The following is a 22,463-nucleotide window of genomic DNA, read 5'->3' as shown; positions in this document are numbered from 1 at the left end:
TCTGAATAGCTTTTTATACTGGTCTACAATCGAAATGTGGAATCAAAAATCAATATTTATCATTTTCTGATAAGCCGAACGAGTGCGCACATCAACCTATTCAGAGTTCTCGATGGCAAATACAATAGCGAAGTGATCGACAAACCACTGATCATTCCCAGATGATGCCTCAATACCCTTTCTAGATAAACCGCAATTAGTTATGCTCTGAGAAGTGGTGACCTATTTCAACAGTTTTTGTTAACTACAGACACAGGAATTCATCGGATTTCCATAGAGTATTGTAATACTTGTTTTAAGAAATCGTCTTTAATCGAAAGCGTTTTTTCATCCTTAGTATCATAAAGTAACGTTGTGATGTATGGTACTTTCTAGAGAACTCAGATAACACTGACAGCTACCCGTAGTCGTATGCATCATGCAATAACACCAAGGACTTCGTGCCACGTAGAAGGCAAGCAAAGTTTCGTAGAAAAGTACCACTCTGAAGTCACCCACCTTGGACGCGTTGTGGTGGGACTGACACGGCGCGCTTGGTATCAGTTGTTGTCAAAGTGCTCACAAGGTACGGATACCGATCTCGTGGGCTGTAATTGGCCTTCAGTGAATTTAAACCAGGATCCACTCCATTTTCAACCTGGGTAAATGGTCAGCAGAATAAACGACAAAATATCATATGACGGCTAAAGTAGTTATTTGTTTGATTAAAAAGAAGACAGGACGTTTCACTAGATCTGTAAATCATCCTTAGCATGATCGATGTTAATACACCACTAGGGGGAAACTAGGACCTAACTGCTATAGAGCTCAGAAAATAGTTCTGTGGTCAATGGTTCAAAAAAGTCAAGGTCCTTAAGAACCACGTTTAAGAACAAGTTATATTTACACTACAGCAGCAATACATGATGCATGTGGACACCACATCAGGAAGCGGATTAGCAGCCGTTTCGTAAATTAGTCTGGTTAGCTATCGACAGTACTTCCATCAATGAGACTGGTAACGTACCAGTACGTAACGTACTGGTACGTACGAAAGGAAGCATATGAGACCCAACCCGCTTAACACTAAGATCTCATAGGACCAAGTTGCCAATTCAAGACCTGTCCTAAGAACCGTTTGCAGTGGAACATGGAAAATACTTTTGTAGACGGTCGTCTCATATGCTCAACCACTTGAACCTGATAAATTTCATTTCCGCTCACGCTCTTACGCATCATTCCGTTTTTCTAACATGCAGAGGGTCGATTTTGGCTGTACTAAGGAAGCACAGATGTACAAGCCTTTGAAATATATACATTAAAGGGTCCACATTTTGAAAACACAGAGTAACCTCTGTTACACATGGCTCCATAGCTTTGGGGAAAATTTGTTTCTTCAACCAGAGACCGTGCTTTGACAGGCCTTTCCCGTGCTTTGATAGTACGTTGATCAATTTCTCCATCACATTACAACCAAGGTTTATACGAATGTCAAGATAAGTAAGCCGAAGAAGGAACTATTGCTCATAGCTTTAGATTATTCATAGGACACGGGAGTGAATGAGCTAGAGCATTTTTAAGGCACAAAAAGAGTGCCGAAAATGCGGACTACTTCTTGTGTTTTGTTTGTGTTAGACTGAGAAAGTCTACGATCTCCAAACAAGAGGGTGAATTTGCGAACATAGTAAAAGTCTAGTAATATTACCAGGCATTATGCAGGCTTATAGATGCTCAACTGCTGAAACAATGCACTTTTGACTGCATTATTGCAAAACCGGAATAAGATGGAGAAGACATGGCGAAGATTGTTGGATTTGAAACCACTTTCCTGCTCTTTTTGGAAACCTTTACACTGTCAGAGGTGTGATAAGGCAGAGTAAAACTTAAAATTGTGTAACTTCCAGAATTTTTCTTCACAGTCCGTCTACTGAGTCCGCCAAGTCTTCTAAGACAAGGCCATCGGCATTTAGTTTTTGATTATATGTGCGATACTGTCCATTCGACTCAATTGAATGTAACATTCTGTTAAGCATGCACCTCAATAGTCTAAGCTGGGCGCTGAATTCATGGGAAAAACTTTTGACCGTTATAACATGCATTTCAGGCATGGCTTTTGCAACTATCTAGAATGGCCGTTTGGTCCCAGTTCTCTGAAATAGACTCCTGTTCTTTGATTGAGCAAACAATTTGGCCAGATCAGAAGACATCTTCTAAGATCGTAGGTAATTACCGAACTGTTTCTCTTCGTAATCACATATCAGTATTCCAAAAAATGAAAAGGGATCTGAACTGGCAGATCAAAGCTTAGAGAGCATGGATCTACTGAAAGACAAAGTTGCGGTGGCATCTTTCTAACTAAACTATTTTTGTAATTAGTCCCTTAACTACCAGGATACTGGACTTCCGGAAACACATTTGGGTCTTAAGCTCAAACAGTATATCGCCATAACCACTTGTATATTTGTTAAGCCTGTAGTCCGCCAACTGTTTTTCACTACATTTAGAGAGCCTGTTTACCGGAGAACCTTACTGAAACTTCACCGGAAGACAGCATGATCAGAATCACCGTGTGCACTCCAGAATGAGTGGCACTAAAGGATCAAACTGCAATATCCGTGTCTGTAAGATCTGTAAGATCTACGGCTGGACAGCAGAGGGGCGAGCCAGATAGTCCCAAAGTGTCTACTTAGTTTGCACCAAGTACTTCCGTCGGAAGAACTAGCGTTAAACACTTCATGTCTTGAGTGAACGCTACTAATACTCGCCTAAGTCAGAGTGGATATAGTTTTGTACGCGGTGACTTTTCAGCTGGTATGTTGATGGGCAAGATATTGGTAGTTCAGTCAGTTCAGCCCACACTCTATGAAACGCATCCAAAAAGGCATGCTGGTTCTCGCTGTTACAATTTCGGCTACCGAAAAATGGGAGAACAGCATAGATATAGCCAATCATCGGAGGCGATATCATAATCCTTCAGTTCGTGAAACCGGGAAGTTAGGTATAATAAATTATTGATAAGAGCTGTCTCTCGTCCAACTAGGGTTAGACTTGATTGGTGCATATATAGACAGTATAAATAAAGAATGATTAGTATTCAAGAAAGTTCTTACACATATCCCGTCAATGAGGGAAGCCCTATATCAGAAGATAGAGGCTGAGTGGTCTGCATTCTTCGTAACCTCGATTCGGGCGTCAAAACAGGTTATTGTCGTGTAATATATCAGCTCGGGTGTCGAACGAACTAGCTACGTAGTGAGACAGTGGACGAACTTATAAGACGGCAATTGCATTCTGATGAGGGATAAAAACAACTGTGTATGAAGATTTCGAGATTCGGTTGGTTGAACAAGTTTAACATACTCCAGAGTATAGCTGATCATCTGGATAGATCACATAGGTAAACTCAAGCGCACAGAAAAACGCAAATCGGTTCAATAATCATCGACTCAATAACCAGCTTCAGAGAGCAAAAACGTGGAGGCCAACAGATTGACCGGAGAAAATATACGTGAACAATAGTTGTGTCGCACTAGCCAAATGAAATGGCTGTGTAAGAAATTAGTTTTGAGGGGCATTTGATAAAAGTTGCATGTGGGATAAGAGCGTGGCGTCGTTTTTATTTGTGAAAAGTGACAAAGATCCGCTTATTAGTTAAAAATATGGTCTGATCTTTTAACTTGGAACACCGCTTGGAACTGTGCGAAGGATAATGTGGAGATAAGCGAAACGTTCAGCTGGATCAAATAGTTCACAGTTCTAGCGACACGTCGATATTTTGCTTGAGCTACGAAATCCCCTTGACATTGATAACCCCAGACGCATGTGATTTTGACTATAAATACAAGACCATGCGACTTCCCGGATGATTAAGGTTAATTTTGGTCTGCACTGATGCTGAAAAATACATCTGCCCGTTTAATGCACATGCGTGAAATTAGGCCGGTTTTATACTACATTTATTTAATTGTCTAACCTTATTCACACCACACTTTACGATATCCTGTTACTACAGTGGTTTTTCCCCACATATGCCTTTGCCCTTATGTGATCAGTTCACAAAATCCCGTTCATAATCCGTCCAAAATCAGTTACGAATTTGTCAATTCAGACCTCATAGTTTGATAGATGCCAGCTTGTAGCTGTAAATGAATGCTATGATAAGACTACCTGCCTGCTTCTACAGTCCATAACTTAGCTCGAGCGCGTTTCTTGAGGTGCTAACATCAGCATGGGTAGCTGAAATTGACTGAAGTCAAGATGTTATTCAAGTTCCTAACCAACCTGCGCTAAGATTCGATTGTTTTTTGGTAACATTGACTCCAGCTAAAACAGTGAATAACGGAACACGAGAGTTCTCGTATTGACTGGCATACAATAGCATGATTCAGAGTAAACTTTTAATCAATTTTGGGTCTCACTAAATGAAAACAGAAGGGGCACGCAATTTAGGGAAAAGAAAATGACCCCAAAATTAACCCAACGATTATTCGCTCCAGCGAATAGCTTGGCCGGACGCTCAAAAATCATTTTTCATGTTCCAGTCACCTTCGAGAGCAGAGGGGAAATGAATTGTTTCAACATCCCAAAACTTGCTCCTATGCAAATACACAATAAATCAGAGCCTTCCCAACAGTGCTACAAAATCACTGTAGCAGTGTGTGCCGCACTTGGGCTTCGTGTTAAAGTGTCTCGGCACTTGAATGGCGCGCAGCAGGACATCAATATTCGCGCATAGTGGGACATAAAAATGTGGAAGTACGTTATATTAGATGTGATGCTTGAGGACTGTGGAAATGTCAATACACTTGAGTCCTGCTGGACAAAACCTTCCAAACCAAGGGAACAGTGGTAAACTCAGCGGTGTTTGCGTGCTTTCCTATGCATCTAGAAGCCAAAGTAAAAGTTTTTAATCGCATGTAAGAACAAGTTACTTTGAAGACTGTGGATAATCTTGAGGTCACGTCAAGCGATCCGTTTCTTTCCATGGTCGCTTTGGAATGCACCTGGTTTGGGTGTACTCTTTTCAATGGCCAACCACCGTATCTGTCAAGTGCACTTATTTGAGTGGTGCCAGATGGTTGCGGATGCATGATTTGATTGGCTTATAGTTATGGTTGAGGACGAAATGCTATGAATACCGTTGAATTTCTCGGACTTTCCAGCTTTTCTGCTTTGAGGCCTTTGCTATTCCGGATGGGTATTCACTTAAATCTCCTCTACTAAGCGTGACCAAATTTTTGATGATTGCCCCGTAGTTATGGGTAAGCTTCACACAAAAACTGATCAAAGTGGCGTTACGATGGGCTTTAGGTAGGCCTGAACAAAATCAATCGATATTTAGAAAAAGCCACTCGCTTTGCGACTCGTGACTTAATGCTCAATTTGAAAAGAAAAAGTACACCCTGGTGGTCAGTAAACCGGTCATTTGAGTGTTGAATCCAGTTTTCAGTAAAGTAGACTTCTAATTATACTTCTGCGTTCATCTACATAACTAGTTGGTGGTACCACCAATAAATGATCTCCCCACATGGAAAAAATTCACTTTCCTAACCGCCGGATGTCACTGATATGCTTGCATTGTGAACCAATTGCTTTTCGGTGACCATTGCATACATTCGAAAAACCTCATTTTTCCCTTGTTGGTGTAACCGTAACGCCGCTAAGCATCTAGGCGGAAAGGATTGTTTAAATAGGAAGCTTTGTTGGTCCCATTATCCGTCGACTGATCCGTTCTCCTCAAGTCAAATAAACTTAACCCCCCACTTCAATGAAGAACCGGCAATTCATTACACGCTCCATTTATCACGAAAAAACACCTAGCTAACAGAGGTGCCCTGTTGTTGATACAAAAGAATTGTTCTGGATCGCACAGGTATTGAAGTTTGGGTCACGAAGGGTGACTTTTCCAGGTAAAGATAGGCTTATTAGTATTGATTTTGCCCGTTACCCTTTCAGTTATTTTTGGTGTCAGGGAGTATGCTATTGCTCCTATCGAGTAGGCCATCCTTTTGCCGAAAACCCCCCTTTACAAATTTATCTGAAGGCACCTGAAAGTTTGTTATCAATACAGCTTTAGGGAACTCGTCATTCTTATGCGTCTTGCTTCCGTTGGCAATAATCACCGCAGTTTAGTAAGCACACTATTTATATTTACATGATGAAGTTTGACATTTGTTTATGCGATTAGTGATGCTTTCACCGTCTTTTCACTTGGGGATAAACTAAAACCGCACTGATTACTTTCCACTTAGAAAAGCTACCTGTCATCAAAAGAAAGCTGGTAGCTCAGGTAGTACAGATGGTTGCTTAACTGAGAAATCCGATGGAAGACGTTTCAGCTTCACTCGAGTTAAAAGCATCAGTACGTTATAGTGTGGCCAGGCTTCTCAGTGAGTCGGAAGACGTACATCGCCTAGTGTCGTGCCGATATTTATCCAACTTGGACTGATATTTAATCATGATTATTCACCTTGCCGGGCGATTCTATTGGCAGGCTCATGAGCTAGTCTGCTGAGTGGTCGAAGTCAAGGTGACCGTGGAACCTAGACACTTTAGCTCTTAATCAACGCTCTTTTAGCATCGCAACTTAAGACCTGCCTTGTAAGCGTCCCGGCTGTTCGATGCGTCAGTTGGCCAATCGTCTGCATCTAGCTTTTGCCTTCACCATAGTGATGCGCACTCATTTCCGTTTCTACACTCCAGTTGATCAGGTCCGCTGTGATGTACTCTTCTCATCGCATACTTTCGTGTTCGCTATTTTTTGTATTTACACACCTGGTTCTCTTAATCTCTGTATTGAGATCAAAGATGGTGAATCGTGCCTCCTAACCGTTTTCATTTGCGCTTTGATCGGCACGCACATTTTTCCAGTTTGTTCTGCACTAAGTTTTCACAATCGATACAGCTGAATACCTATGAGTGTCTCCAGTAGGTTTCCGAAAATACCCAAAAAGGTGGGTGTGAAAACCATTTCTACTATCTATACTGGGAGATCCACCCTACACTGTCACCTGAGCATTATGAAAATCAGTGCGTATAATTGGGTTTGGCGGCTAAAGGGAATCATGAACAAAACAATGATTGATAATTGCCTGATTGAAGAGAAGTGAATACACGTATTTTCTTGGAAAGCAACTACTCACAAGGTTGCTGAAAAATCTTGAACGAGAGATTCCGTTGCGCTTCTCGTGAAAACCAAGTCGATATTGTTGAATAGTCATATCTCATTAAGTGGTAATGAAAAATTTAAATAAACTAGCCTTTAAATGCAGTATATGTTTAAATCTAGTGGTTTTGAATGAAATGCACCAATTTTTAAGGCCTTTTGACCGTAGTTACAGTGTGAACCCCAAAAAGCCATATAGTATGCAGTGGAATGGACCCAGCCGCACTTAATGTGAGTGGATACCACCAGTCTTCCATTTATTCATATTTCTAAAGTACATCTAAAATAAGTGTAAAATGCTTCAAGATAAAGCACACACATACCATTTCTCTCAGACCTGAAATATTCGATTCCAGCTCGTTGTTTTGTTGGTGCAATAGCTGAATTCGTTCCCTCAACTGTTGGTTTTCAAGGAGGAGCGCACTCTGAAAATAAAAGTGGTAATAACCGCACATCGGGCACTTTGAACTCAATCCAACTCATGGTCTGTAGAATAAATGAACAGAATCAAGTACAGCTAGAGGTTCTCCATACAATTTGGAGCCACATTCCCTAAAACGAACAGATGAACTTTCCAGACAAACTTTAGGCGGCTTCATTCAACATAATTTGTAGTTCATACTCTTGATCATAATGATTAGAGGTGCAAAACTTTAGGCCAGAATTTGCTGTTAATATGTGGAAGTTAAAAATATGGGAACGCCCCCATTGAAGGAAGAAGCTAGTTTAATCGAGATTAGAACAATTCTGTTCGTCGTAACGAAAGCTGAAACTAAGTCTCAAATGTTGGATTGGAATTAACGAGTCAGCTGAATTACTGGTTGAAATAGGGTGAATTAGTACCAACTGGCTCCTTGTTACTGACGTGCTTTAGCACCACACAAACCTGCGTATAAAAACGGACAGGACTATTGTCGGTCCTGCAGGGAGAGTTCATGAAATGCACATTTGCCTTTCTGAGTATCACCTTATGATTTTCCGTGCTCAATTACGATTTCCTTCCATGTTTAGCTAGAATTTACCGATTGAATTGTCATAATTTCTCAAAAGGGGTGAAGGTTTGTTAAAACTAGCCAGTTCCGTCATTTTATATGCTAAACTGAGTAAAGTTCTCAGCAAGACCCAAACCGAGGGCGCTTTGCATATGGGTAGTGCTCACAGAAGTAGCTCCTGCATCTTTTGTTAAACCGTGCATTCATGATATAACACGAAGTATGGTTTCAAAACGTTGTCTTTTCCAAGAATAAGGAATACTCTGAGCAATTCACCTCACGAATACTTGGCCATTTTGGAAACAGATCAGTTATACAGTGCAGATGTCACCCTGTAAATGAATCCAACATATGCTGAGAAACCAAGAAGCAGTGTACAGCTGTTTTACCCTTATTGGAAGCCGTCAGCATCTCACGCAACTCCAGGGAGTTTTGAACCCGTGGCGTCCATACTAGTAGCTGAACATTCAAGCGTTCGGCCGCAAGAAGCTGATCAGTGGAGTAATCGGCTTCTAACGCAACTACGAGGGACAATATAACCTGCTCCGTTGATCTGTGCAACAGCGTCGAACCGCTGCGTGGCTTAGCAGAGAACACCATCTATCCTGAATGAAACCCATGACCTTTCCATTGTTTACGCCCACCAGAGATGACCTTTCTGTTTGGATATTCCTCAGAAGCTCCCGATTCGGTCTACGATATCTACAATACTTGTACAGTGCAAACTGATATATTAACCTTGTTGAAATCGTCCGGAGTCATAAATAAACTCACGTGTAATTATGGTGCGTCCTACGTTTGTCGCAGGTGCAGCAGCTGTTTTCCAAAATCCTGTATCAGCAGACGCGCACACTAAACTGGATTTTCATTCCAAGTGGCCTTGTGTACTTGTGATTGATCGAGGGTTTCCGGGCTGTCATGTCTCGCCTTGTTTATTACGATAACAGGAACATCACGTAGAAACCCTATTATGTCGTCAGTCTTCGCTGCATCGACGGGTCGTAAGCTAAACACTTGTGAATATCAACCATAGTTTTTTTACTAGGCCTTTTTACTAGGCTATCATATCCCCGACATTTTTCTGTAAACGGTTTAGCTGGGTTAATTGCTTTCCATGCACTTTATTAGGCTGTGACTTCTGTAATCGATCGACTACTAAAAGTGCTGCCCAAACTAAATATTATTCCCCACTCGCTATGGTACTCACCTTTTGTATTTTGTGTGCGCCGTTCTTTGTTCTGTTTAGCTGCATATTGTAATTTCTCAGGAAGAATTTCCATAGGGGAACCAAGCCCCAAAATGGATCATAGCAAGCATCCTTACTAGATTTCTTAAACAATTTCTAGCTCCTTACAGGTCATCTATCCACAGAGTTCACGAGTTCCATTCTCCAAGAAAGACCTTGAATGTGTTTAGCTTCAGAGAAATTCTGAATGTTTGTTTTAAACGCCGAACTTATTGGATGCAAGCCAATGAGTCGGTAACTTTTAAACTACATGAAAAATTGTTCAGCTGGCTGGAGAATTTCAAAATCAAGCCAGGAGCCCAATCGTTATCGATCAATTGGTGTTGAATCAAAAGCTTGCTTTGAAAAGGATAACATCCTCAGTCCCGATGCAGCTCCTAGGACCTATCATCTTCAGTGGTATCGAGCATGTCATGAATGGAACACATGACTTTAATCCACCACTTGCTGGTTTGTAGAACAATTTCTGGTACACCAGTGGAGAAGTATTTGTCATCGATAGTGGATGAATTCCAACCTTCAACCCTGCTAAGAAATGAGGCTTGTTCGCCGGTGGGATTGGTTGCACAGCTATTGCCAGGAGATTTATATGAGCTCCACCTAAGAAGACACGGCCCTGTATGACTATGATCAGCAGAGTATGTCTGTCGTTTATGCAAGTTCTTAAAGGGTGGGATAATGTCATGATCGCAGAATTATTTTAAGTCTGTTTTTCTGTAATTGACGGGTCGAACTGCTATTTTTTTTAACTTCTACGAGGCTTATGGACTGTGATAATCCAAGTAGGTACGACTGAGTTATGTTCAAACCTAGCCGCTCGGAGACAAGCAAACTAAAAGAGGCTTGAAACGGTAAACCGTGCCACGTTCCCTTGGGTTGAGTACTAGTATCATCTGGTGCAAACAACACAACGGGTATGAGTTAAGAGTCGGCAATTACTTGCGGTGGGAAGGGTCAGTACTGTCATCGGTTACAAAGGTACGGACAACTATAAAATGCCACTCTAATTATCAGAATCTGACGTCCGTATAGTTCGCCACAAAAGTCTGCACGTCCTAGAAAATGGTCTGAAATAGCCTAATTTGCAATGAGCGACCGAAATCATTCACTTTCATACCTTCAGCGTAATACAAAGTTAAATTTCCTGCCTGGTAGTCCAACTCACTTCAATTTCTTTAGACTCCAGGAGATGCTTCTTGGTACCCGCGGGAATAGTAACAATTCTAGATCCTCGTGCACCGTACTTTTCCCGCTCTGATGACTGACGGAAATTGAATATACCCAGTTGGAATGTTGACAAATCCGTCTTTACTTTATTGAGTTCGTGTTTATCTTTAGAACGCTCGTCATCCCCAATGTCATTTCTAAAATTCTGTCCGTTCATCTCAGCAATTTCATGTGGATCACGCAAGTTTGCGACGAGCGTTGAATTAGAACTTTCGTGGTGTCCATTGACTGGTGTGACTTGTCTCAGAATAGTTATAGTCTTAGGTGAGTTCGTACTGCTTGGAGGCTCTTCGGTTCCGTTCGTCAAATATCGAACTGGACTGGATCGTTGAATTTCCACCGATCGAACCGGTTGTGAGTGCACTCCCGTTTGCTCCGGGCTTTTCACGGTGGAGATAATTGGACTTCTTCCTGAATATATGTCGTTTCCCATATATCTGTCGCTGTTGGCAGATGACCCTCCCCGAAAACACTCACTATTTAGATAATTCTTTCTTGCACGCTCATTGCTACTGTCTCCCTCCCCAAATCGATTTCTCGACTTGGTCCTTTCTGTGATAGAAAGTGGAGTTGATGACCTATCATCTTGACGATGGTTCTGGAATTCTTCGACGGCTACTAGTGTCCCTCTTCTGCATTGGGCGGGGGAATTGCGCCTCGGCATGGTGAGGAATTTCCGTTTGGTACCGCATCCATCTCCGGTGATAGTGACGTCAGAGGCATCCGAATATTTCCTTGATTTCATATCCACAGTTGAACTTATGCTTAAGGTATCCAGTGAACCGTCCTTACATCTGTTTAAATTACTTTGTTCTTGGCAATGTACTTCCGTTGGAATAATATGTTTTACCTCTGGGGCAAGTGATTTCTCCGTTAAATAGGAGGGACCACTATGTGTTCGTGAATTGCGTGATACCAGCAAGGGTTTATCACGACGAAGTTTTTCTAGACTTTTAGTGGACTGCAGTGACATTCTGGACCGTCCGTTCTCTCTTCCAAGACTTCTAGATGACATAAGTTTTCTTGTTCTCATTTCAGGACCGGTGTACTCTGAGATGCGACTGTCAAGAGCGCGAACAGTCCGACTTATCGGACGGGAAGGAAGAGCGATGTCGAAGTTTTCTGACTGTTTTTCTTGACTGTTCACAGGCGCCATTGTTTGTTTGCCCAGTTTTGCTTGCTTAGAGATTGTTTCACGTATTGTTTTCACCCAGTTGTTTTTATCCGACTCAGAAGGTGCACTCATTGTGTACAGGCCTTCTGGAACAAGCTGTAATGAAATGTAAATAGAGAGCTGAATTGTGCTGGTCAATGTTCGCGGGGTCACTAAATTGGCATACTGTTATGACCCGTCAATTAAAGGTCTTTTATACAGAAATAAACGAAAGCAACAGCGCGCTGAATCTTCTCAAATGATTCGGAATGACAGCAGATGAGTGACATTGAATAGTCTGAGGACACCTTGATTTCAAGCAACAAAAACGAATAAATAGCACTATCTCACAGTGCTAGCTGAAAACTAGAAGCTTACAATGGATTCCTGTCGCCAGATAACTGTATTGCAAGGAGGTGTCCGTCAGTGGAAGCAACAAAGAAACTAATGAAACACGCGATTTGATGCAAACAGTCAAGTATTCTCATTGCTTAGCTTCGCATTTGGTCATCTACAGGCAGCATTGTGTATGGTAGTTGAGAGGTTTACAAAGGCTTTGAAAAATTATCCACTGCCGAAATCAAACCCTCATTTGTTCATGCGCTCTCTTGTCAGCTTTTTTTCTACAGCGCAAAGCGATACTTTCGGTGTGCAGGGTGGGGATCACAAACTTATTTCAAATTAGCGTTAAGTTGCGAGACCATAACCAAGTGGAGTGGATTCATAAGGCTATGGGTGATCCATAAGTGCCTGCTGGTTCTATCATCATCTGTAAGTTTCTTTTATAAAAACATGCTTTCAAAATGCCTTTGACTTAGCTGGCTCTGGATTTATCCCTCTGAATAGTTGAACATTTGTGGAACAAACAACCTGACGGGAGTTTATTTGTTTCCCTTATTCGCCTCAGCTTCAACTAAAACGGTTGTGGATGACAATTAGTTCACGGAGTGACATGTATATCTACTGTGAGTACCAGAAACTTTACTTGCCAATTTAATATAGGCCAGCAGAAGTCGGAGGACAATATATCATGAGTACGGATCAAGACTGGAGCCAGAAAGTATAGAAGCAGAGTTCAAGAGAACCATTTCCACATTGAGTTTGGTGGATTGGTAGTGCAAGTCTTCTGCTTATCAGCACATAGGCTAACACACCTACCGTTTTTGCCTGGAATTGCGTGGCCTGACATCGGATCTAATATTTAAGGGGGCCTTGTGACTCAGAATTACGTTACATCCACATTACATACCATAGTTCTGTGGCGATGACTATTTTAGGGGAATTCAAACCTCTGGAGTGTACAGTATTGTCTACTCCAGGATGAAGTTTGACGGAACCGATCGAAAACATTCTCTACAGAACGGTGAGAATTAAAGAGGTTGTGGTAAACTGGGACCTGTTTGATCTTACGGTGCGTGGTCATTTTTTTATTTCTATTTTTTTGGATTCTTTCCATCAGAGGTATCGCAGTTCCAAGTGGAAACACATTTGCAAAATGTCGCTATTAGAATTTCGCTGATTTATGACAGGAGAAGAAAGAGGAATCAATACGGACGGACTGTTGTTGCAGAGGGACTTGCTGTTGATGGATTCTGCAGTAGTGAGAAGTGCAAACCATACTGAGTGGACAATTCAAAGGTCCCAAACCTCATCAGTTCCAACACGACAAAAGCTTTAGGTGAACAGAAATTTTGGTGAAAACTCGTGATAGCTGGCTCCCGGAATCACACGATTGTTTATTAGTGGTTGACTTCATGGATGCCAGGAGGCCAAATGACAAAAAGGGGCCTGATTGGCTGTCAGAGCGCAGAGAGGAGCCGTCGGGATGTCGAAGTGAAGTGATGCAATCTCGCCGGGAGTCAAGATTTCCTGTTGTGCAGTCCACAGATATGATATGTCGCGTTTGCTGCCTTGTCATGCTGAAATGGTTTGCCGCTTTTTTATTTCAACACAGTGTTGTGCGTGAGGGTTTAATGTGAAACCTCCTTTAGAAAAGGTTCTATCCGTTCCAATATCAACTACTTTATGTTCATTCCAACAGATGTACGCTAAGTACAGGTAAAATTTTATCTTCCAACATGGCTAGAATGAACCCTCTGATTGATGCAGATGAGAGATATGTGGAGAATTATTGGTAGGTTTCGATAAATGTTGAGTACTTATTTCACCCACCACTCCACCAGCCTAGAATGCAACAGATTTAATTCGAGTAGTCAGTCACGTGCATTGTAGCTAGCCTACGTACACTTGAAATTCCTTTCATCTGTCAATACCCAATTGCAACTGGCTAAGCAAAGTGAGAACAAGTGAGAGCAAGTCTCGATTAGTGGATTGAATCGATTAAGATTACCTTAAAAGCATTGGTAGAGCCAAAATCAGCGGTCAGCCATATTTCACACTTTGTGCCTTTTCAAAATTTAACCTGCTTTCGTTAGGTTTGACAGCGCATGCACCCACATAGCTGCTACGGCGGCTGAGCGCTTTTGGATGATAGACTTCATCTCAATTCTGGAAATCAAACCACAGTTACACGATGTCTATATACATTAAGCTTCACTTTCCTGCGGGTATTTTATTGAATACGCCAGTATGCTCTTTATTCCGTATCCAGAAATCCTGAAGTATGTCTTGTTACCTAAATAAGTTAGCACTAAGCAACTTAACTGAATCTCTCTTCCTTATACTGTCGGTAGTCACGATGAACACTAAGGTTGACGCCGAATGAAAACATTTCCGACCATGGCACCTGAAATGCTTGTTCTGTACGCATCGAGTGCGAGTGATCAATCCAGATATTAAATCAAACTGTCTTGTGCAATTCTGATGGGAAAACGCCTAAACCTTCATACGTTTCACCTCGGACTAAATTGTGTACACGTATAATATTATGCTTTTTAGCGCTTTCGGTTTGTTGCAGAACAACAGCTTCAGACCATCGGATTATATCGCTTTTGATCAGTTATTTAAAACCTCCTATTTTAACTAGGACGTCTCTGGGAGAAATGAATTTTAATTGGCTTCTCAACGTATTTTTACAGAAGTTGACCCTTTACTCATTTCATCTAGAGAATCACATATAGGTTTTGGATTTGTATACAGTCTGTGGACACAACGAAATCAAATCCTTAAAGACGCTGAATTACCAGTAATGTGAATCCATGTTTCACTGGTTTCTTTTTCATTGTTTGAATGATGATGCAGTTTTCCAAGAGTATCTTCCACTCTGGACCTTCGCCTGACCATTTACTTTCTTTTGGTCGACTGTGGAGATCCAAAGAAGAGAGTCGCAGAACAGCAAAGAACTGTTTGAATTCCTGTGGGTGGTAGGGAAGATCCAGTATAAGTAAACAAGACAGGAAAACCACGTTCACAATCTCGGTTATACCAAAGGGCATTCTTCAACAACAGCGTCTTATGTGAAGGACGCAAGATCATACTGAGGTTCACTTAGTACCGGGGTGAGAAGGCTTAAAACAGCCGCTAGATCTTGGTTCATCACATGGACACAAGGGGCGAATACAGCCAGGCATCTCTCACTCTGTGAATATATCGGGCGCTTATTAGTGGTTGACTTCATGGATGCCAGGAGGCCAAATGACAAAAAGGGGCCTGATTGGCTGTCAGAGCGCAGAGAGGAGCCGTCGGGATGTCGAAGTGAAGTGATGCAATCTCGCCGGGAGTCAAGATTTCCTGTTGTGCAGTCCACAGATATGATATGTCGCGTTTGCTGCCTTGTCATGCTGAAATGGTTTGCCGCTTTTTTATTTCAACACAGTGTTGTGCGTGAGGGTTTAATGTGAAACCTCCTTTAGAAAAGGTTCTATCCGTTCCAATATCAACTACTTTATGTTCATTCCAACAGATGTACGCTAAGTACAGGTAAAATTTTATCTTCCAACATGGCTAGAATGAACCCTCTGATTGATGCAGATGAGAGATATGTGGAGAATTATTGGTAGGTTTCGATAAATGTTGAGTACTTATTTCACCCACCACTCCACCAGCCTAGAATGCAACAGATTTAATTCGAGTAGTCAGTCACGTGCATTGTAGCTAGCCTACGTACACTTGAAATTCCTTTCATCTGTCAATACCCAATTGCAACTGGCTAAGCAAAGTGAGAACAAGTGAGAGCAAGTCTCGATTAGTGGATTGAATCGATTAAGATTACCTTAAAAGCATTGGTAGAGCCAAAATCAGCGGTCAGCCATATTTCACACTTTGTGCCTTTTCAAAATTTAACCTGCTTTCGTTAGGTTTGACAGCGCATGCACCCACATAGCTGCTACGGCGGCTGAGCGCTTTTGGATGATAGACTTCATCTCAATTCTGGAAATCAAACCACAGTTACACGATGTCTATATACATTAAGCTTCACTTTCCTGCGGGTATTTTATTGAATACGCCAGTATGCTCTTTATTCCGTATCCAGAAATCCTGAAGTATGTCTTGTTACCTAAATAAGTTAGCACTAAGCAACTTAACTGAATCTCTCTTCCTTATACTGTCGGTAGTCACGATGAACACTAAGGTTGACGCCGAATGAAAACATTTCCGACCATGGCACCTGAAATGCTTGTTCTGTACGCATCGAGTGCGAGTGATCAATCCAGATATTAAATCAAACTGTCTTGTGCAATTCTGATGGGAAAACGCCTAAACCTTCATACGTTTCACCTCGGACTAAATTGTGTACACGTATAATATTATGCTTTTTAGCGCTTTCGGTTTGTTGCAGAACAACAGCTTCAGACCATCGGATTATATCGCTTTTGATCAGTTATTTAAAACCTCCTATTTTAACTAGGACGTCTCTGGGAGAAATGAATTTTAATTGGCTTCTCAACGTATTTTTACAGAAGTTGACCCTTTACTCATTTCATCTAGAGAATCACATATAGGTTTTGGATTTGTATACAGTCTGTGGACACAACGAAATCAAATCCTTAAAGACGCTGAATTACCAGTAATGTGAATCCATGTTTCACTGGTTTCTTTTTCATTGTTTGAATGATGATGCAGTTTTCCAAGAGTATCTTCCACTCTGGACCTTCGCCTGACCATTTACTTTCTTTTGGTCGACTGTGGAGATCCAAAGAAGAGAGTCGCAGAACAGCAAAGAACTGTTTGAATTCCTGTGGGTGGTAGGGAAGATCCAGTATAAGTAAACAAGACAGGAAAACCACGTTCACAATCTCGGTTATACCAAAGGGCATTCTTCAACAACAGCGTCTTATGTGAAGGACGCAAGATCATACTGAGGTTCACTTAGTACCGGGGTGAGAAGGCTTAAAACAGCCGCTAGATCTTGGTTCATCACATGGACACAAGGGGCGAATACAGCCAGGCATCTCTCACTCTGTAAATATATCGGGCGCTTTCGTACATGCATCTCTATTAGGCGTCGCTTTCGAATTTTGCAAAGCTTTGATATATTTGCTACCGATGCATGCATCTCTATTAGGCGTCGCCCCGTTCGTGTAGCTTTCGAATTTTGCAAAGCTTTGATATATTTGCTACCAGATGCATGTTATTACCGGTTTCGTACATGCATCTCTATTAGGCGTCGCCCCGTTCGTGTAGCTTTCGAATTTTGCAAAGCTTTGATATATTTGCTACCAGATGCATGCATTTTATTACCGGCTGGCCTTTTTGGCACATGGACAGCACAATAGCAGCGAAATATCTGCCCCGCCAGCCCCTGAAGATGAGTAATGTCGTGGTTACCTAAGGATATTTCGACCGGTTCTTGGATAGTACTTTCGGTAACCCCACCTATTAGACCTAAATTCTTTCAAGAATCACTTGGTTGTTCTTTTAACAATATCTGTCGTACTTTTGGTAGCTCCAGCTGTTCCATCCGCTCATAACGGGCCGTAATAGAACTGTTTAATATAAAGCCATGAAGGAAACCAGCATTCATGCTACCTTTGTGCAACAGTCAGACAAAGCCTCAGTGTATCTCAGTTCCGTGGATTTTTCTAGTCACAAAAAAACCAAAACGAAGTCGAACCATCCGGTTTTGGCATTCTAGTGCTGTGGTGATGCTGTGCAATCAAATCAACGCGCCGGGACTAAGTTGCAGCAGACATACTAACACCACCACTTGGCCACCTTTTGGGTTGATTAAATGAGCGTTCCAGAATTTCGTCTGTGGATATGGGCCACCAATATTATTTTCAGTAACAATTGTACGCCTCGAGTAAAGAATCGAACGATTTTTTTCTATTTTCCGCAGAGGCCCCAAAAACAGCGAAGCAATTAACATGAAGGCACATAACGGGACGACAGTCGAATGGCATGGATAAGGTGGGCTTACTTACACGTATCTCTGCATGAATGAACTTTTTAAAAAACCAAAGGTCCAGCTGACATCACATCATCATCATCATCATCATCATCATCGAAGACAGCAACATCGGTGTTGGCACTGATGTCTCACTGCCGACATCACGACCAACAGTAATGAATGAAGCGACGCACAAAACATTGTTGAATGAACAAGGTGGCATATTACAGAAAGTTCGGAATCAGATATCTAACAGGTAACTTCACTACATCTTTGGAGTGATGTGAAATTTTTTTAAATGTGTGACTACTTATGCGTAGTAAGTCGTTTGTCCGCCAGGTTTCATTTGTCGATCACTTGGCTGATCGTTATGATATTGGTAAATTCATTATGCCTGCGCTAAACATACTTGTTTGTCTTTGCACACCTTTCAGCCTGTCTTATGAGCCCTACTGGTGTGCTCGGGCTGCCTGAAGACGAATCAAAAAGCATGAACCCAGGACACAGGCAAGACCAGTCTAAACAAATTGCAGGTGCTTATTTTCGTAGTACGCTGAGCTTTTATCGATGTATAATTTTGCTTACTTGTCCAAGAAGGGCTCAAATTACTCTTGCTGTAACGTCAAGCACGCTGTGACTAAAAATCAGCTATCAATAAAATGTAGGATTAGTTTATCTTGTAGACAGCGAAAACAAAAAATAAACAAAAATACAAAACATATGTATACTACGAAGGATTAATGCCAACTGACTCACGCATTAGATGGTAAGCATTAGATAGGTAAGCTATCAACACTTTATTAGGCTGCCTTTGAAATCTGAAAACTACCCTCGCCACTCAAATACTTCAGGAATAATTAGTCTAACTATTTATCGTACCATACGCCAGTTTATTTTTCCAACGAATTCCATAAATGTTAACTCATTACTGTGTGTCACTCATGAAAATGTATGCCATCTGAATGACTGGTTTGTCGACATCCTCTGAGTCATTCTGAATTGAGGATGGGCGGAGGAATAAACTGACTGACTGACTGACTAACCGATTTACTAACTGACTAATTGAATAACTGACTGATTGAATAACTGGCCGACTAACAGAATGACTGACTGAGTCAGTGAGTAAATATCCGCTAAAGCTGCAAGACAGGATGTGAATATATCGTGATCAGCTTCGTTCAGTCTACTGCACAACTGATCCACATTGGTGAATGAAGGCTCTTTTGTCCAGCAGTCAGACGAGTGCAAAGAAACATGCGGGACGTCCTATTGTCAGGGGCTGTAGAAGCCTGCTTGTATGCAAGCTGAGTACAATGAGTTTGTTTGCTGTCGCTAACGCAGGTAGGGAGTCAGAACGATGCCTAAAGCAATCGCTTATTCGCTCATCATTCTAGCTATAATTATTCTAAATAGTGCAACAGTTAACAGATGGGCTCTAACAGATATCGAATGATAATGGTTTAATGGACGCTGCGTACTCAGGTTAGCCCTCCTTGCCACTTAAATGGGTTTGATGAATCCGCTGACAGATAGCACTCAGTGGTCAGTGCAATACTTTAAAATTGTCACAATCCCGGTTTTGTTGGGAATATCTAAATTCATATAGATCCGTAGCTTTCCTCAGATGATAACGCCCGCGTTCCATACGTACAGTGAGTGTTGTCAGAAATCCCATAACCCATTTGCTGGAAACTTACGAATCTGCTAGTCGCATTTATTTTGTCGCGTGCTGCATCCACTACAGATGATTGTCCTATTCGCATAGCAAATAGGTCTGTTCCGGATGAGAAGTTAACCGTCCTTGTTCCTGGAACATTGACAGCCCAAGATCCTCCAACCGTTCAGTTTGAAAAGTATGTTGTTTTTCAATCACTTTAGATGAAAGATTCACTAAGCACTTATTCAGTAGCTATGTAATATCCCTTCCAAGTAAATAGCTTTTGAATGCATAGTAACGTCTCATGCAGCATCAGATTCAAATTCGGAAGTTCAGGAATCGGCCTTGTTTGTAAGCGCAAACCGACTGTCACCAGGGCCCACGGTGCCGTTTGTCCAAAAACTCGTTTATGTAGCTATTAAACAAAAGCAATGTAACTATCACCTTCTGAATAGAACTATCTCGATTTATCAACTCCAAATTTACGGTAACCTTCATCTTTCACAACTGAAGGTCAAGTTAGTTTACTAGGATCTTTTCGAGAATTAGAGAGCCCAGCCACTATATGTAACATTCGGTGACATTCTCATGCATGGGTGAATGGCTGCAAGAACATAAAGCCGTTACTTTGTGTGACAACTAGTCTAATACCTAATCCCAGCAACGTTTTCGAAATAACTCTTTCTGAGTTCCACACAAATGACGTTCCGTAATTTCACTCGTTAGGCAGAAGTTTCAAGCAACAATATCCGTTTTCGTTGGGTTGTGCATAGTCACAACGAAAGTTATACATATTTGTTTAAATACATTTACTTAAGAAGGGACATTTAAACGCACGGATGTCTGTCTGATTGATTGTAAAATCTACTCATAAGAGTACCAACAATTTTGTGCATACTCGTATAGTTCATACGTACTTGTTCGCTCACTGTCGCTCAACATTTCGTATGGATTTGATTGACTGAATTGTTTTTATTTATCCAGTAAATTGTTCTATAAGTCCTTGTTCACTTTTGATGATGATGATATGATGCGAGGATCGTCATTGGTGAACCAAGTGTTTCCAAGCCGGAAAAAAGAGGGATACCAATGGTGGCTGAAAGCTCGCTGCTGACGCCGTAAATGTTTGCCGTGTTTGACACGCGTCATGCTTCCTCATCTTCCTCAACGCACTGCACGCTTTGAGTATCCGGCTTCGTGGGGCATCCGTCAACGTCACCACGATCAAATCACCCGTGTGTCACCTACCTACATTTACTGAAGTTGTTTCAGCCTGGTGTTTTGCTTTCCACTAACCACCAGCATCGACACGTGGTAGAGCGACGGCAGTAGCTACAGCAGAAAAGCGTACGAATACTGGCAGTCGTAGCCCGACTTCAAACCATAGCAGCGGTGCATCCAACCTATTCAATATAATCTATTTTGAAGGAGATACCATCTCCGGGTCTTCAAGAATTTGTGTACTGTGACAACCAGCGCTGATATTCTGCATGCAATTTACTCCATAAAACGACGTCTTGGTGTGCGTAGTATAAATGTGCAAAGTTATTAGAGCACTTCTCGTGAAGAAAGAAAAATTCGCCATGTATTTCAAGGTTTGCCCCTTTTGTATTCACGAATAAGTTATGTAATATTATTTTAGCGGGGTCATTGACGACAGCAATCCCAACTTTGGACTCCATTTCCAAAAAATGCGACACAATCACCCCAATTCACCGTGATTCAGCCAACAGCGTCTCCAGCTTAGCAAACCATCTGCTGACACTTTCATCGTTCGTTTGCTTCTGGTTTCACTCCAACAAAATACTAGATAGCTGCACACAATGCGTAATCGAATTTAGAGCACAACAATGGCAACTGGGTGCACACAACCCCACCAAACGACACATCAGCGAGGCAAAATTCAGGCGCAGCTGGCTGTCGAATCAGATAACTGACCTGTCCAGAACAATCGACATGAACTAATTACTGCGCGGATGGAACACTTGGGACTTGATGGTTGTACAACGGAGATCAGTCATTCATCGCTCGCGTCGTTTTCCAGCTACTATAAAACTGCATGTCTGGTGAGTTATTCTTCGCAGTGTCATCAGGTAGCATTTGCTTACAACTTAGGGGTGTCTGTGAGCTTTTCATTCTTCAAATTAAATGGGACTAAACTGACTACCGTTAAACTGTAATATATTTGTAACACAACAAGAAGTTTTCGAGCAGCCCTATGACAGAAACAGAGGCTGAGTATGCACAATTACGTTGTGTTTGTAACTTTATGATCGGTGAAGATATTCTTATTTTCATTTTTAATTAGTAGTCGTTGTTTACAGAATTCTTGTGGAAACAATCTGCGGACATCGTGAAACGATTCATGCACTTCTTTCATTGGGGTTTGGTAGACTCGCACAACCACAACCTTATCCAGTTGTATCTTGTCAGCTGTCGCCACGCCTTGTATAAGGATACGAACTTCAGTTGCCGGTGCTTCGCTTGTTTCTGAATCATTTCTTGCATGAGGTTGGTAATAGTAGATTCGATGGAAGTATATTTCACTTTGAGTCGCTGTAACCGTGGTGGTTCACAACAAGGAAAGTGTCCAGCACTTAGGGGCTAATACAGGTGAAGTAAATAGAATATGCTAGTGTAATTTACTACTGTGAGTTGAACGAGGATTTGCAGGACGATCGCTGCATCTTTGAGTAGAGCGCAGTTCGCTGTTCGCAAAACATGGGTCAAGGTATTGCTTACCGCGTCCGACATC

The 22,463-nt window shown here is 41.7% G+C and overlaps 1 protein-coding gene across 1 annotated transcript in view; it reads right to left on the bottom strand.

Moving 5' to 3' along the window:
- T265_02448 (hypothetical protein) overlaps positions 1–22,463 on the bottom strand; it is a gene marked incomplete at both ends in the record, with an annotated part of 46,399 nt that overhangs the window by 19,447 nt on the left and 4,489 nt on the right. Inside the window, 3 exons of the mRNA XM_009166697.1 lie at positions 499–637; positions 7,468–7,569; positions 10,548–11,903. Of these exons, the coding sequence (XP_009164961.1) occupies positions 499–637; positions 7,468–7,569; positions 10,548–11,903 (1,597 nt within the window). The remainder of the gene's footprint in view (positions 1–498; positions 638–7,467; positions 7,570–10,547; positions 11,904–22,463) is intronic.

This window comes from Opisthorchis viverrini, assembly GCF_000715545.1.
Source record: "Opisthorchis viverrini unplaced genomic scaffold opera_v5_30, whole genome shotgun sequence".
Lineage (NCBI taxonomy): Eukaryota > Metazoa > Platyhelminthes > Trematoda > Opisthorchiida > Opisthorchiidae > Opisthorchis > Opisthorchis viverrini.
The sequence above is the reverse complement of the archived record's forward strand: the minus strand, read 5'-3'. Positions and strand labels throughout refer to the sequence as shown.